The 13,651-nt window shown below is 44.3% G+C and overlaps 1 protein-coding gene across 3 annotated transcripts in view; it reads right to left on the bottom strand.

Moving 5' to 3' along the window:
• REEP1 (receptor accessory protein 1) overlaps positions 1–13,651 on the bottom strand; it is a 67,800-nt gene that overhangs the window by 16,797 nt on the left and 37,352 nt on the right. For all 3 annotated transcript variants that reach the window (XM_018923789.3, XM_050973872.1, XM_050973873.1), the window contains exon 6: positions 3,335–3,503. In XM_018923789.3, coding sequence (XP_018779334.1) covers positions 3,335–3,503 — 169 coding nt within the window. The remainder of the gene's footprint in view (positions 1–3,334; positions 3,504–13,651) is intronic.

Below are 13,651 nucleotides of genomic sequence, written 5' to 3' on the forward strand. Positions count from 1 at the left end.
CAAACCCTCCACACAGTACTTTGTGTCAAGAGGGGATTCAAAGAATCACAAATCCATCTAAGCAGCACCATTCACATTACAAAAATAACAACACTGGAAACAAAACAGGCTGAGTGTTTGTGTAGCCTGGTCCCACAGCCAGCTTTTACAGCCCACTGGTGTCAGGAGAGCCTTTTCTCATGCTTCAGTGGGCTTGGAAACATGCCCAAGAGTTGTGAAACCAGAACCTGAACCACTGCTGGTGCTCACAGGGGGCTGGAGGGTTTAATACCAACAAAACTGAATTTTAGCAGTCCCTTCTATGCAGTGAAGACAACAGACCTCTCCCTATGCCCCTGTCTTTCCAAAACACTTTGTTTCAGATAGCACACCTGCTCTTAAACACAACAGTCACACAGGAGGATTGGAACCAGCAACACCAAGTTCCACACCAGGTCTAGCTGTGTGTCCACTGCTCAGGGCATGGGACCCATACAAACACTCTGAGCTCAACCCAGAGAGCCCTCTCCTCTCTCAGCTGGGGTCAGCTCTCAGCAGGCTCCATGCCAGCTCCTGTGTGATGACAGGGCTTTAGCTTTTATTGGCTAATTGAGTTAACATGCATTTTTATGTTCAGACATCATTGTTTCAGCTATACCTTAATTCTAACCATGAGTTTCAGAGCTCTCATCAAAAAGGGATGGTGGTTTGGGTGTGTGTTTATTTCCTGAGAGCTCAATCTAAAATTCTATAATAGCAAGGTTATTACCCCTCAGAAACTGAGCTCTGCTGTCTTGTCAGTCAAAGAAAACACACCAGGTAGGACATGGCTCTGTGTTTTTTGTTCAGTCCAGCCCTCAGCTAATGCCCTTAATTAGTGTGGTCACAAAGAGATCAAGGAGCAGGCACAATTCTAGCTGGCAGCAGTCAAGGACAATCAACATAAGCCTCCTTTGAATTATATAAAACTTTAGGTTTTGTTTTGGGAATATTTATCCTCCTATTTTAAGGTTTCTCTTAGAACACTGGGAATGAAGCACTTACAGAAGGAAAGGGTAAGATGTTTCCTTTTCTTTTTTATTGGTTCTTTTCTTAATGTTGCTAATATAATTTGTGGATTTGCAGTGGGACTCAGATGGAAAGAAAAAAGAGAGGGAAATACCTCTAAAAAGAAAAAAAATAATCAAAACAAAATTATCTACCTAAATCTGCTTTGGGTGACAAGTTGCTGATGGAAGAGGTGATAGAGCATGAGGAAGATAGAAGGAGAATGCAGGTTCTGTAGTTCACAAGAAAAGCTGTCTGTTTAAAATGAACACCCTCATGCCAAACACAGTCTGGGTCATTTTTGATGACTCCATCTGATGTCCCATTGACTGTGTCCCAATATTTCTAAAGCAGGTACCAAACCAGAGGAGTTCAACGTTTCTGTGAGGCAGTGGGCACCCCTGACAGGGACATTTGTGCCATCTGAGGGCTGTGAGACAGGAGACAGGGCTGTGTGCCTGCTGCTCATGAGTGAGTGCTCATGCCCATTCTCACACATGCACACATTTCATGTATACATAGCACACTAATGGGCAGAGGCAAATTCTGTCTGTCCCTTGCTGATGTCCAACTCTCCAACTAAACAAATATGAAAGGTGGAGTGATGGAACCATGTCTGGGCTTAGTGTGCCCAGAGCAGTGTCATCTCAGCAGAACATGGCCCTCAGGATGTGGCACAGTGTGGCTGGCACATCACAGTCTCACACACACACACAAGTGACAGCTGACTCTGATCAGCTCTCCCCTCCAGACATTCTGACTGCACACAAAATGGTGCCCACATGAAACAACACAAAAACTGCAGAGACCAGAACTGTATCTTTCCCTTCCTGTGATCAAAAGTGAGAGCAAAGCCCAAGGCTGGAGTCTCCCACCACCTGCAAGAGGAGTCTCTTTGTATTCTCTGCAGGTGGAGAATTAAGCACCTCAATGAAATCACCAAGTGAGATGAGACAGATAGAGGTCTTGGAAGATTTTGCAAATTTGTGCAGTTTCCATTAAAAAAAAAATTAAACCCAAAATCTCAAATTACTTGAATCCAAAATTTGTGATAAACACTTAGTCTGAGTTCAAAACATTTATGAACAATTTTTCAGAGATTCATTCTGAGAGATTCTTGTGCACTATGGACACAAAACCAAACCAAAATAAAAAACTCTTGTGTCTTGAGACAGGGGTTTGTGGCCAGGTGAGCTGACTTCACTGTCTCAAGAGCAAAACTACAAAGGCTGCTCTACTCAATGTGGAACTAAGATAGGTAAATTATGGTTTATTTGTGTCATTATTTATTTTTGTCTAAATATGTGGCTTTTTAAGGACTTTTATATTCTGTGTGTGAGCACTTTATTTTCAGACTGATTACTTACAGAGAAGTGTACAGAAGACCTTACATAAAGATGAGAATAAAACCACTGTGCACCAACATTTCAGTTTACCCATAAAGAAAATGTATTCAACAGATAATATTAAAAAAAAGGAAAATCTGATTCACAGAATTTGTAAAAGGCTTGAAGGATACTCTTTAGGAAGCATGAGACAAGACATTCCTAATAGCATTCCAAAACTAAAGCAAATTAGAAGGGGTAGCGGCTACCCAGGCTTGAAACAGTGCAAGTGTTTGCACAGACCTCAGCACACACAAGTTGAAACTGCTGAATTTCTGACTTGCCAGCATATGTTTCACAAGCTCCCAAGTGCAACACGCCTGCAACTTTCCGTGGCTTCCCATCACAGCACTGGAGCTGAGTGATCTTTGGTGGTGTGTGGGAATCCCAGAAACCATCTGGAGCCACCTCCCTGGGATAACCCTCCATGTCTCAGTTTTTGAGATCTAGTCTGCAAAGCTATCTCCAATTAAATGTTTTGGATTTGGACTCAAAAAGATTTATTTAACCAAGCTTGAAATAATTTTTTTAACTGAATCCTCAGGAATGGATCTTATGTACAGCATGATACTTCTTCCCTTTCAGAATTACAAAACAAACCATTGTCCTTAGGAGACACAGTTTTTTCAGCATGGCTTGCAGCCCCCAGCCCAACTTTCCAGCTCAGGTTGCAAAGACTGAGTCTGGCTTCTCTGCACACTCAAGTCTCATCCTTGGTACCAGCCAGGAATAGTAACCATCAAATGATGATCCTGTTTTTTTCTCCTAAGTGCCAAGAGACTCAACAGCATGTCTGTGTCCTGGGAATTCTGGTATGTGCTGCCTGCAGTGTCCATTTCTCTCTGTCCCTGCCAAGGGCATGACTTCATTGAGCAGTGTGATATTCCAGACAGCACAGCACTGAAAATAACACTGGCACTTACCTGAGCTGCCAGTGCCTTCTGATGCACTTCTGGATGGTTTAGGGTGGCTCTGTTTGCTGCTTGTCCGTACAGTGACCGAGGGAGGGACGGTGCTGCTGCTGTCCCCACGAATGCTCGAGAGGTCCTGCATGCTGAAGCTCCGTAGCCTCTCAGACAGGGCTCCCTGTCCCTAGGGAAACAAGCAAGTCAATAACACAAAGTCAGATCCAACATTTTGAGACTTTTTTTTCTCTCTTGCTCGTTGAAATCCATCAGGACAAGAGGAAGAGAAAAAATTGTGTGGTCCGGTGACCTAGAGACGATAAAAATGTGTTGTTAAAAGCAACATTCCCTCTCTTGGCTCTTCCTTTTGGAGTGGTTCTGTGGCAAACATCTCTGATTCTTCATTGCAGTGATGTGAGCAGAGTAGCCTTGGCCATGTGTTGAATTTGCAGAAAACCCCAACAAGGGGAGAGATGAGTGAATCTGACTCCATGTTCTTAGAAGGCTAATTTATTATTTTATGTATTTATATTATATTAAAGAATGCTGTACTAAAACTGTACTAAAGAATAGAGAAAGGATACAGATAGAAGGCTTAACAAGAATGATAATGAAAACTCATGACCCCTTCCAGAGTCTCAACACAGCCTGACAGTGATTGGTGATTAAGTCAAAACAATTCACATGAAACCGATCAAACATCCACCTGTTGGATAAACACTCTCCAAACACATTCCAAAGCAGCAAAACACAGGAGAAGTAATCAGATAATATTTTCATTTTTCTCTGAGGCTTCTCAGCTTCCCAGGAGAAGAAATCCTGGCAAAGGGATTTTTCAGAAAATATGACAGTGACAGCCATGTGTAAAGGAGCAGGATGTTGCTTTATCTTTCCAGTAGGTACTTTCCTTTACTAGGAATGAGTCAAACAGATGCTTGGCTTCAGAATCACAATTAAATGGCCTGCATCAAAATAAATCCCTTTTAAAGTTAACCGTCTATGATTATATTTTCCCAGCCATTCTCAGCAATACACAACATTACCAGAGCACAGGAAATCTGAAATTTTAAAGTAATGAAAAAATATTGTTAAATTCTAAGAAAAATAACAATGCTTTTTTCATGCAGCTTAATGAAGAAATGAACTAATGCAATATTTTTCTTTCTTTTTACACTAATTCTCAATCTGACAACAAAGATATTCCTTGGTGAAAGGAATGTAACTGTAAAGGATGAGTTGGTTAAACAACACTTTCCCTTAAAATTGCACCCCATCAAAAGGTTGACTGTAAGTATTCTGTAACCCTCATACTACACCACAGCCATAAAGTAGGACACCAGAAAAATCAATACATACAGAAATGCAGAATTTTTGAGCTCCATTAAATGACATTCAGAATGTAAATCGTATAACAGACAAAAATTACATTTATGTTTTAACATTTTATTGAGGGGGAGGAACTGAAAGAGACTTCATAGCATATAGTCTTGAAAAAACTCCTGAAGTAAACACATAGAGCCTGATTCTAACATTCTTTCTGCAACTGTAAATAAGAAAAATTCAATGGATGCTTTGGCTGAGATGAAATCAGAAAGAAGGCAAATAACAGACAGTAAATATTGTCCTATTTAACAAAAAGATAAGGCAGCCTGTAGCAATTCACCCACCACTTTCATCTAGACTTGTATTTGTCCAAGCAGCACAGCCTGACCACTGCCACAGGACAGGGCTGGGCTGGACCAGAACATCACTGCTCCCTTCTGGGCTGCAGCTTTGAGCATCCTGACCCAGGGGGCAGGGCAAGGCCAGTAGAGAGCTCACTCTGGGGCTGGTGTGGCAGAGAAAGGACTCATCCTGAACATCCACAATCAAAGCAAGACTGGACACATTCCTTGCTAAAGCTGTTGGGCAACATTGCCTATCCCCTGTGCACTGGCCTTGATCCACTGGGAAGGCAAAGCAATAATTTACTGACTGATTGATCAACACCACTTCAGAAATTCTGCATGCACAGTAAAGGAAAATCAGTGCCTCTACCTCATACAAATTCCTCAGCACTTTACTTTTAGGGTGTGTAAGAAGAGAGGGCATCAGGTGCTGATAGCTACAGTGACAGTCTGCACTTTTTACATCCAAGAAGTGACAGACCAGTAATCTCCAGCTTTTCAGCCTGAAGTTTTTTGTACAAAACCAATGGGTTCAAACTTCCTTCTCAGCTCCACATTTAGCTTTCCTGCAGACTGTTACAGAGAAGCAGCAGACTTACTTTGCTCTTTCCCACTAGCCTATTCTACTTTTGAAAGCATTTTAAATTGACGGGGCTTCTCTGCTTAAATACCAAGACATATTATGTTGCTGATTTTATAGGCATGGCAGTGGAGTCCTTAGAACTTCTATTTTGCTAAATCCTCACCTCTGTCCTCACATTCTTCAGCCTGGCACAAGAGTTGATGCCTGAATTTTGGCTACTCCTGCCAGTGGCTGAGCCACTCTTGGGGGATGTTCTCACTCCAAGAGGCACCTCCAATTAATCCTCTTGGGCCAGTGCAAGCTACATTTACTCTGCAAATGTTACTAAGCTGGTAACTGGAGTTGCCTTGCATGGCTGGTCAGCTGGGTGAGATCTCAGCTGCCCAGAGCTCAGTGCAGCTCTGGATGGGTTTTGGAACCTGCACTGAATTCCTGCACAGACACCCAATTCTCAGTGACTGATTCAGAGCCAACAGAAGATATCCTACCCTGCAGCCTGATTACAACAGGCAGATCTCCAGAGAGAGCAAGCTGACCATTAAATAACATTTTGCTATTGCAGAATGACTGAGCCAGCAAAGCCAGAGGGTTAGCAACTGATGAACTGTAACTTGAGTGCTGTATTCCTCCCTCACACCCAGCTCAAGTGTCAGCAGGGCTCAGGCTTTTCAGCTCCCCCCAGCTGCTCTGCTCAGCCAGCTAACCCAAATTCCACCTCATTCCAGCCAGCAATTTATGTGTGTGGACATGAGTCAGGTTAGAGATGAGATTCATGTGTCAGACCAACCTGGCAGGGAAGATGACAGCAACACATTGAAAATGAAGAAGATGTGTTAATATTCTTGCAGTGCACCTTGTGATTTAGCAGCATAGAATGATCAAAGGCCCCAGAAGAACTTTGAAACAGGGACCTGAGATGTGCCTGTCATCTATGGGTCTGTTACATCACTGTGCCTTGAGCACAGACTGAAACAGCTGAACTAAACAACTTTGACTTTCTCCAGGAAAAAAAACCTAAAATTGCATTTTCTTAATTTTTGCTTTAATTTAACCTGAGTTTCTAATAGCAAAAAGAAAGATTGTTCATAAAATAGGTAATAGCAAAATATTACTGTTACTGTTCCTACCATTCTCTGAAACAATTTTTCCAAATATCAGAAATGGCAAGAACAGCAAAGGCCTGGGCTGAGTGAAGGCACTGAACACCTGTGAAAATCTGCAGAGCTCCATTTCCTTTTCTTTGGCCTTTGTAGGGATAGACTCGATTTATCTGCTCCTAGAATACACTCACAGTTCTTTCCCAGTTACCACAATTTTACTTGACCCCAAATAGAAATGTGACAGAAATTACCACAGAATGGGGATGGTTTCAGAGTACAATGGAAAATATTGTTTACCAACCTTTATTTCCCTGCCACAAAAGCAGCTGGTGTAGAGGAACTCACAAACATTTGAAAAGCCAACATGGTGAGGGTTTTCAGAGCTGTGTTTTAGAAATAAAGACTTTATCCAGATGTAAAGTTTATTATTCCACAAAAATATTTATCTTTTATTAGCAAAAGAAAATAAGTTAATAGCTTTATTTCTTGAAAGAATAAGTTTAGCACAGCTCGTGTTTTGGCCTGTGCTTTGTTAAAACAATCATGTGGAAGATGAAGAGCAGCTGTTTGGGGGAATTTTTGTTTACTGTTGTGGCCATGATCATGCAGATGCTCTTCCAACTGCTATAGACATGAGAGCTATCCCAGGAATTTCAGCACAGAGAGAGGATCCAGCTCCTGAAGCTCTGCCTGTGCTGCAGGTCAGAGCATGTTTGCAGCACATCCCCACAGATCTGGGCTGGTTTTATCCTCGAGAGTGTGACAGCAGTAACATCATGACAGGAGCTGTAGTAACACCATTTCTGTATCAGCAGAGAAACAGCTCAATGTTATTACAAAGCCTCCTGAAAATTGTGACTGGGAGGGCTGTGGGACTAAGGATGACACCACCTCTCTCTCTCCTGCTCACTGAGGACCAACAATTGCCAGGATGACTGTGCTGGCAGGGTGGGACCTGTGTTTTCAGGACTTTGGAGGACACAAGCAGGAAATAGGGCTGGAAAACTGAGCCTTAACCTCTCTGTGCACAAGACTCCCTGCCTGGACTCAACTTCTCATCCAGCTTCTCTTCAGACATGGACCACCCCTGAGGGCAGGGCACTTCTGATTTTACAGACAGTGAGGTTCTGGGGAACACAGGTGGGAACAGGTTCTGTTCCCTGATCACTGCAGTGCGTCTGTCCCCAGATTCATCTGATCGTGCCCATGGCTGAAGGTACAGCACAAACTGGAAATGGAGCCCTTCAGGCTTCCTTTCCCCAGGATCTACCAACCTCACAAGTTCTGTTTTTACACAGAAGAGCCAGGGCTCAGTGCTACTGAATAGAATAAAAGACAAATACTAAAAAGGACATGGTAATTTCCTGCCCAGTCGCTGCTATGACTTGATATCAACCTTATTTAGATTCATGACTGCACCAACAGTATGAGGCATTGGCCACCAAGACAAGCTGCAGAGGCTCATTTTTGATTCTAAGTGAAATTAAAGCTGCCATCCACCTGGCAATGTAATTAATCTCAAACTAATTGAAGTATTAAATTAAATTTGGTCCAAATGACAGTAGTATAGACATTGTTATCTCACCCACATCTAGCACATTCTCTCCTGCTTGCTTTAAAGACTATGACAAACCAGTATTAAAACACTGAGCTTCCAGAGCCAGCAGCCTGCACACTGCCTTCTTCTTCATGTTGCAGACATCACCATCATCATCTCCAAAACCAACCATCAACCTCTCTGGGTCCAGAGCACAAACACTGATACAACCAGTATTTGCTTGGAAGGATCAGAAACACTTTCAAAAAACTGACATCTGCATTGTGACAAACAGTGTAAAAGGCACTCCATCAGAAAGAGCTGGAACTGCCTTAATTTCTTTCACCATTTTATAATCAGTCTCTGCATTCCATTTGAACTAAAACTTTTTAGAGAAAGATGCATTTAGGAGTCTGGGAAAAACTGGGTTTAAATTCAATGGAATTATTCATTATAAATATTTCATGTATGTAGGTAGCTAAAGCTAAAGCACAAAAAATTAGGCACATAATTAAAAAATCTGAAAATTATATAACAGTCCCATTGAATATGATCTAAATATAAACAAATCCCTTCAGTTTGAAAATACGAAAAAATTCTGGAAACATTATTTAGGCTTCAATACACCTCTAATACCTACAAATTCCATTTTGCAGCTATGGAAACTATGACACAGCACGACAAATCAGGAACCCAAAACTGCCAAGTCACAAAAGAGAAGCTTTTAATACACTCAGTGTTAATGCAGGATGGCACCTCCTGGCCTTTTGTCTCTCAGGCTCAGCAGTTAATGGGCAAGCAAAGGAACACTAAGTCACACTCAGCACACTTCCAGCACAATCCTCAATCTGTTAATGTTCTCCTCTCTTTTTGCTGTGACTGTGGTTAGCATCTCCCCCAGAGATGTCTGCATGCACGTTGCAGCCTCCAACCTGCCCACACAAGGTGTAGAGCACATTCCCCAGCTGGGGCTGTGGTGTCAGCAGGACTGCCCCAACCTCACCTCTCAGAGATCCTTCCAAAGCTCCACTGCAACCCCAACCACCCTCAGGGACCACAGCACAGGGAGAGAGGCTCCCTTCATCCATTAGTGAGAGCACAGCAGCACACACAGCAGCAACCAGCCCAGTTAAGTGAGTGTTCCATGTAAAAGCTCCCTGCCTGGAGCTGGAATCCCTTCCACTGCCAGCAGAGGACTTGGAAGGCAATTTGCTGATGAGATCAAGGACAGGCTTTTAAAGCTCAGCACACAGGATCTACCCACTGGAAGCAGAGCAGACAGCATTTGGCCTCAGACCAATCTCAGCTGAAAACAGTCCAAACTAGTCTAACAACTAGTCTAACAGGGAGCAGACATTGGTTAGGGGTTAGGAAAAGCACTCAGCTGATTACCTGCCCTTTTTTCTGGTCCCAATACAAGTGTAAATGGAGTAGTTGAGAGACCTAGCAAAGGGAAAAAAGAGAGCCATTGTGGCAACACACACCAAAGCTTTGAGAATAAGATCTATTTGAAGCACAAGTAACCGAGGTGAGACACGAGCATGACACTGGGCACCATGTGCAGGGACTCAGATCCACATGAAAAGCAGGGACACCCACCTGTGGACTACGCCTCTGAACACAGCTCCTCCCTTCCTCAGCTTCCCCAGAGAGATGGAGATACCACTCCATAACCCCAAGCTGACAAGGTGTCACCTAACACGTGTTTTTAAAGATTAAAGCAAATTATAAACACAATGGGCTGCTACTCCACTCCTAAAGCAAATTATAAACACAATGGACTGCTACCCCACTCCTTGCACTTGATTGATGCTTCCCACTGGAGAAATCCCCAGTGTCAGGCCTAATGACTAATTTAGGCCCAGGATTATGTGAGGGACACGTGGCAGTCCTTTCAGCCCTGGTGACTGACAGAGCTCCTGAGCAGCAGGGTGACAGTGGGGAATTGCTCACTGAGCAGGAGTTTGCACACAGAAGCTTCCTCCTGTCTGGCTGCAGGCAGGTCCTGAGCAGAACCATCAGCTTTATGGGCTGAGCACAGGCATGAGTGAAGGAGTAAATTGCTTCTGCCATCATATGAACACAAACATCCTACAAGCAACATCCTTATTTATGGCCAGGGCCTGCGTGCCATGCCTAGTCTGGAAGAGCTACCTATTTGGAAATGTCAGACAGTAATAAAGACTCAAAGGGAAACCAGCTGACGTTAATGTTGATGGTGGAAATGTAATTTCATCCACCCTTTTTGTTTGTGCAGTTAATTTCCTCTCCTGGGAACTCTTTGTTATTGTTTCTCCCACACTAGTCTCTCTGTATAAATTTATTTTTTGGTTCTGCTGTCCTGTGCATTCAGTGAGTGTTTGCTTGTTGGAGACACTGACCAAACAGCTGTGACAGAGAAACTGGAAAGAGTTACCTGGATTGTAACTCAAACAGCATTGGAATCCTAGAGATTTGTGAAAAACAGATTCTTAAGGACTTCTGAATAAAAGATGCATCACACATGACAAGAACACTTCACAAAGTACTATAATCAGTGGCATGCTACCATATATTTTAAGGAAGCCATTTGTAGTTCCTCTTTATTGGAGTAAAATAGCTCCAAGATCTTTGATTTTGGATCCCAAATGGAGATCCTTTAAAAGAAGCAACAAGCTCAGCCCCTCTGAGATAACAGCAAAGTGTCCCCAAAGGCTTCTCAGACTGTGAACTCTAAATCACTCCTGACCTCTGCAGCTCTAGGCCATGGTACTGATGAGGGCACATGATGTGGCCATCACAGATGTGGTGCTAAGCAGATTGGTCAGAACTGTGCTCCCATATGTTTGCTCAGCAAAGGAGCACTCTCCCTCTGAGCACTGGGATCTAATCATTACAAAGAGGCTTTATCAAGCATCTTAAGGGAAAGGATGCTCCCCACCCCTGCCTCCCTCTCCCAATCCAAGTAGAAGTGCAGTTCTGCACTGTTCTGTCACAAAAGGCAGCATGTCTCTCCCCCACAAGTATTTTTCTCCCCGTTTCCACAGTAAATAGGTCTAAAATCACACAGTAAATTAGGGATCTAAATATTGATTTTCAGGCAATTGCAATGGCTACACCAGCTGGATACTAGAAATTACTTAAATGATGCTGTTTGTCCAAAGAGGATAAAGCCTAAATCATCACCAGCATCCCCCTCCCAGTGTCCTGGTTTAAAACCAACAAATGCACTGAAAAGCCTCCTGATAAATTTCTTGGGCTAAAGGGCCTTAAAGTAATGAAGCTATAACCCTCCAGGGGAAGGTGAGCCAGGGGTGGAACTAGGAATGAATAGAATGGAAATGCCAGCCCAGACAGGTGGTTTGGGAGCTGCTGAGGCTGCACAGCAGGGCATTAGCAGAGCAGGTGGGTGCACACCCTGAGCCCCCTGCCTGTCTGCATGCCTGCTCCTCTGAGCCATACACACAGCGACTGCTGGCTCCCCACGAGCCACATTCCCCACGCTTCAGAGGCTCCTGGGCTGTTTCTCAGACTTATTAGGCACAAATGGGCTTTTCACTGACACCAGTCATGTGTGTCTGCTCCCTGCTCCTCATTTCTCTCCTCCTGCCAAGGCTGTGCACCCACTGCCAGCACCATGCTGTCCCCACTCCCCTGTGGAAAAGCGGGCACACAACGGGCACAGCACCGGCTGCTCTGCCACCTCACCTGCACAAGGGCAGGAGAAAGGCAGGGGAAGGATTGTCAGAACCCTCTGCAGAACACTGATTGTGGGCATGGGATGTTTTCTCCAAATCTCCTTTGAAAAGCAGTGTTGAGGCTGCAGCTCAGGGATGGTTAAGTGGTTGGGAGCAGGGTGTGTCTTCAGGTGGGGGAAGATGTGGGTCTGCTTGGCAGAATTGGTTTGTTCAGGGTGGGGATAAGGATACATCCAAACAGGATCTGGGAAACTCAGGAGCTTGAAAGAGAGTGAGAGAGCTGGGGGAGAGTGTAAAACTGTTGATATGTGGGTTGTAGGAAGATAGGAGGCAATGGCAGGGCTGGGCAGGGATAGAGGAGTTGGGGACTGGGGACATGGCAAAGGGAAGGTGGTAGCAGGCTCAGGGTGACAGGTGAAGGATAAGTGCTGGGAGTGTGGTGACAGCAAGGGAGTACATACAAGTGTGCTGGAAAAGGCTGGTCCTGCTTCCAAGCCACTGGAGCCTCTCCTTGCTGCAGCCATGTGTGTCCCAGCTGCTTACACTGAATCCTGACTGGTGGCAGTGAAAAGCCCACTTATGCCCAGGATCCATCTGATGATTGCACTGCCTGGGCAAGGCCTTGCAGCAGCCCCAGGGCTGGGGCTGTAACAGCCCTGCTGCTGCTGCTCCCTTCTGCTGTGATCCAAATGCAAGCTTGGTTTCTCTCCACCAAGGTGAGCTGGAAAGGTGATGTTGGTCAGGGCTCTTCAGGAATGGAAATGGCTGAATTAGCTGAAACTAATTGAAAACACACAAAGAGCAGCAGGATTCACTGCCTGGCCACTTAATCCTACCACTAAGGACTTACCCACTTGAAATCACCACATGTGACAGAATCACCAAGTGGTGAGGACAGGATTAGAGCCCCAAATGAGATTATGCTCCTTGGTGGGGGATCTGAGCTGCTAGGAGCAGGGAAAAAAATCTGTGTTGAGCACCTAGCAGGGGTAAAAAACCAGATAGCCAACATTCTGCTTGCCTAGTGAGTATCAAAAATAGACTTTCCAGAGAGAGAGAAAACACCCAAGTGAGCCAGCTGGGCAGACCCAGGGTGCTTGGGACACTGACAGCCCCTCAGCCTGTAAAATGAACTGGCACGGGTTTGTGCCAGCATTAGCACAACTGTGGCTTCAAAACAGAACAGAGCAGGAGCAAGGAGCAGGAGGAGGGGGAAGGACAAGGCTGCTGCTGGCTAACTGAAACAACAGGGTATTTAAGATAAAAAAGGGAAAGGGACAGGGGATCAGAGGTAAGGAAGGTGTGGCTGTGCACAGCTTGCAGCATCTTAAATATAAATATACAAGCAGCAGCCTGTCACACACAAATAGTAATCAGAGAGGCAGATGCATTGTGCTGCACAAATAAACAGGATGGATTAAAAATATGATGGACAAAAAGAATGGGTAAAAAAAATACCCATGGATGAAAAGAATTAAAAGATGGGCCTTGCCCAAAGATCTTATCATGAAAGACAAAAGGCCATGATGGATCACAGCTCAGACAGAAAGGAGAGGACAGGGAGAGGCACAGCATGAGGCATGTTCTCTCTCAGGTATAGGAGCCTTCAGATTTCAGCTAATTTACTGAAAACAGATCTGTACAGAGGCCCTTTCCAGCCCAGCAGCTCACTGTGTATTGCCACTACATGAAGTTGATTTGCAAAGCCTGAAGGTCCATTTCTGCATACAAAAGCATCTTTTTCTCACCCACTAATCCAAGTGAAGCAGTA

Source organism: Serinus canaria, chromosome 4, assembly GCF_022539315.1.
Source record: "Serinus canaria isolate serCan28SL12 chromosome 4, serCan2020, whole genome shotgun sequence".
NCBI classification, from domain to species: Eukaryota; Metazoa; Chordata; class Aves; order Passeriformes; family Fringillidae; genus Serinus; species Serinus canaria.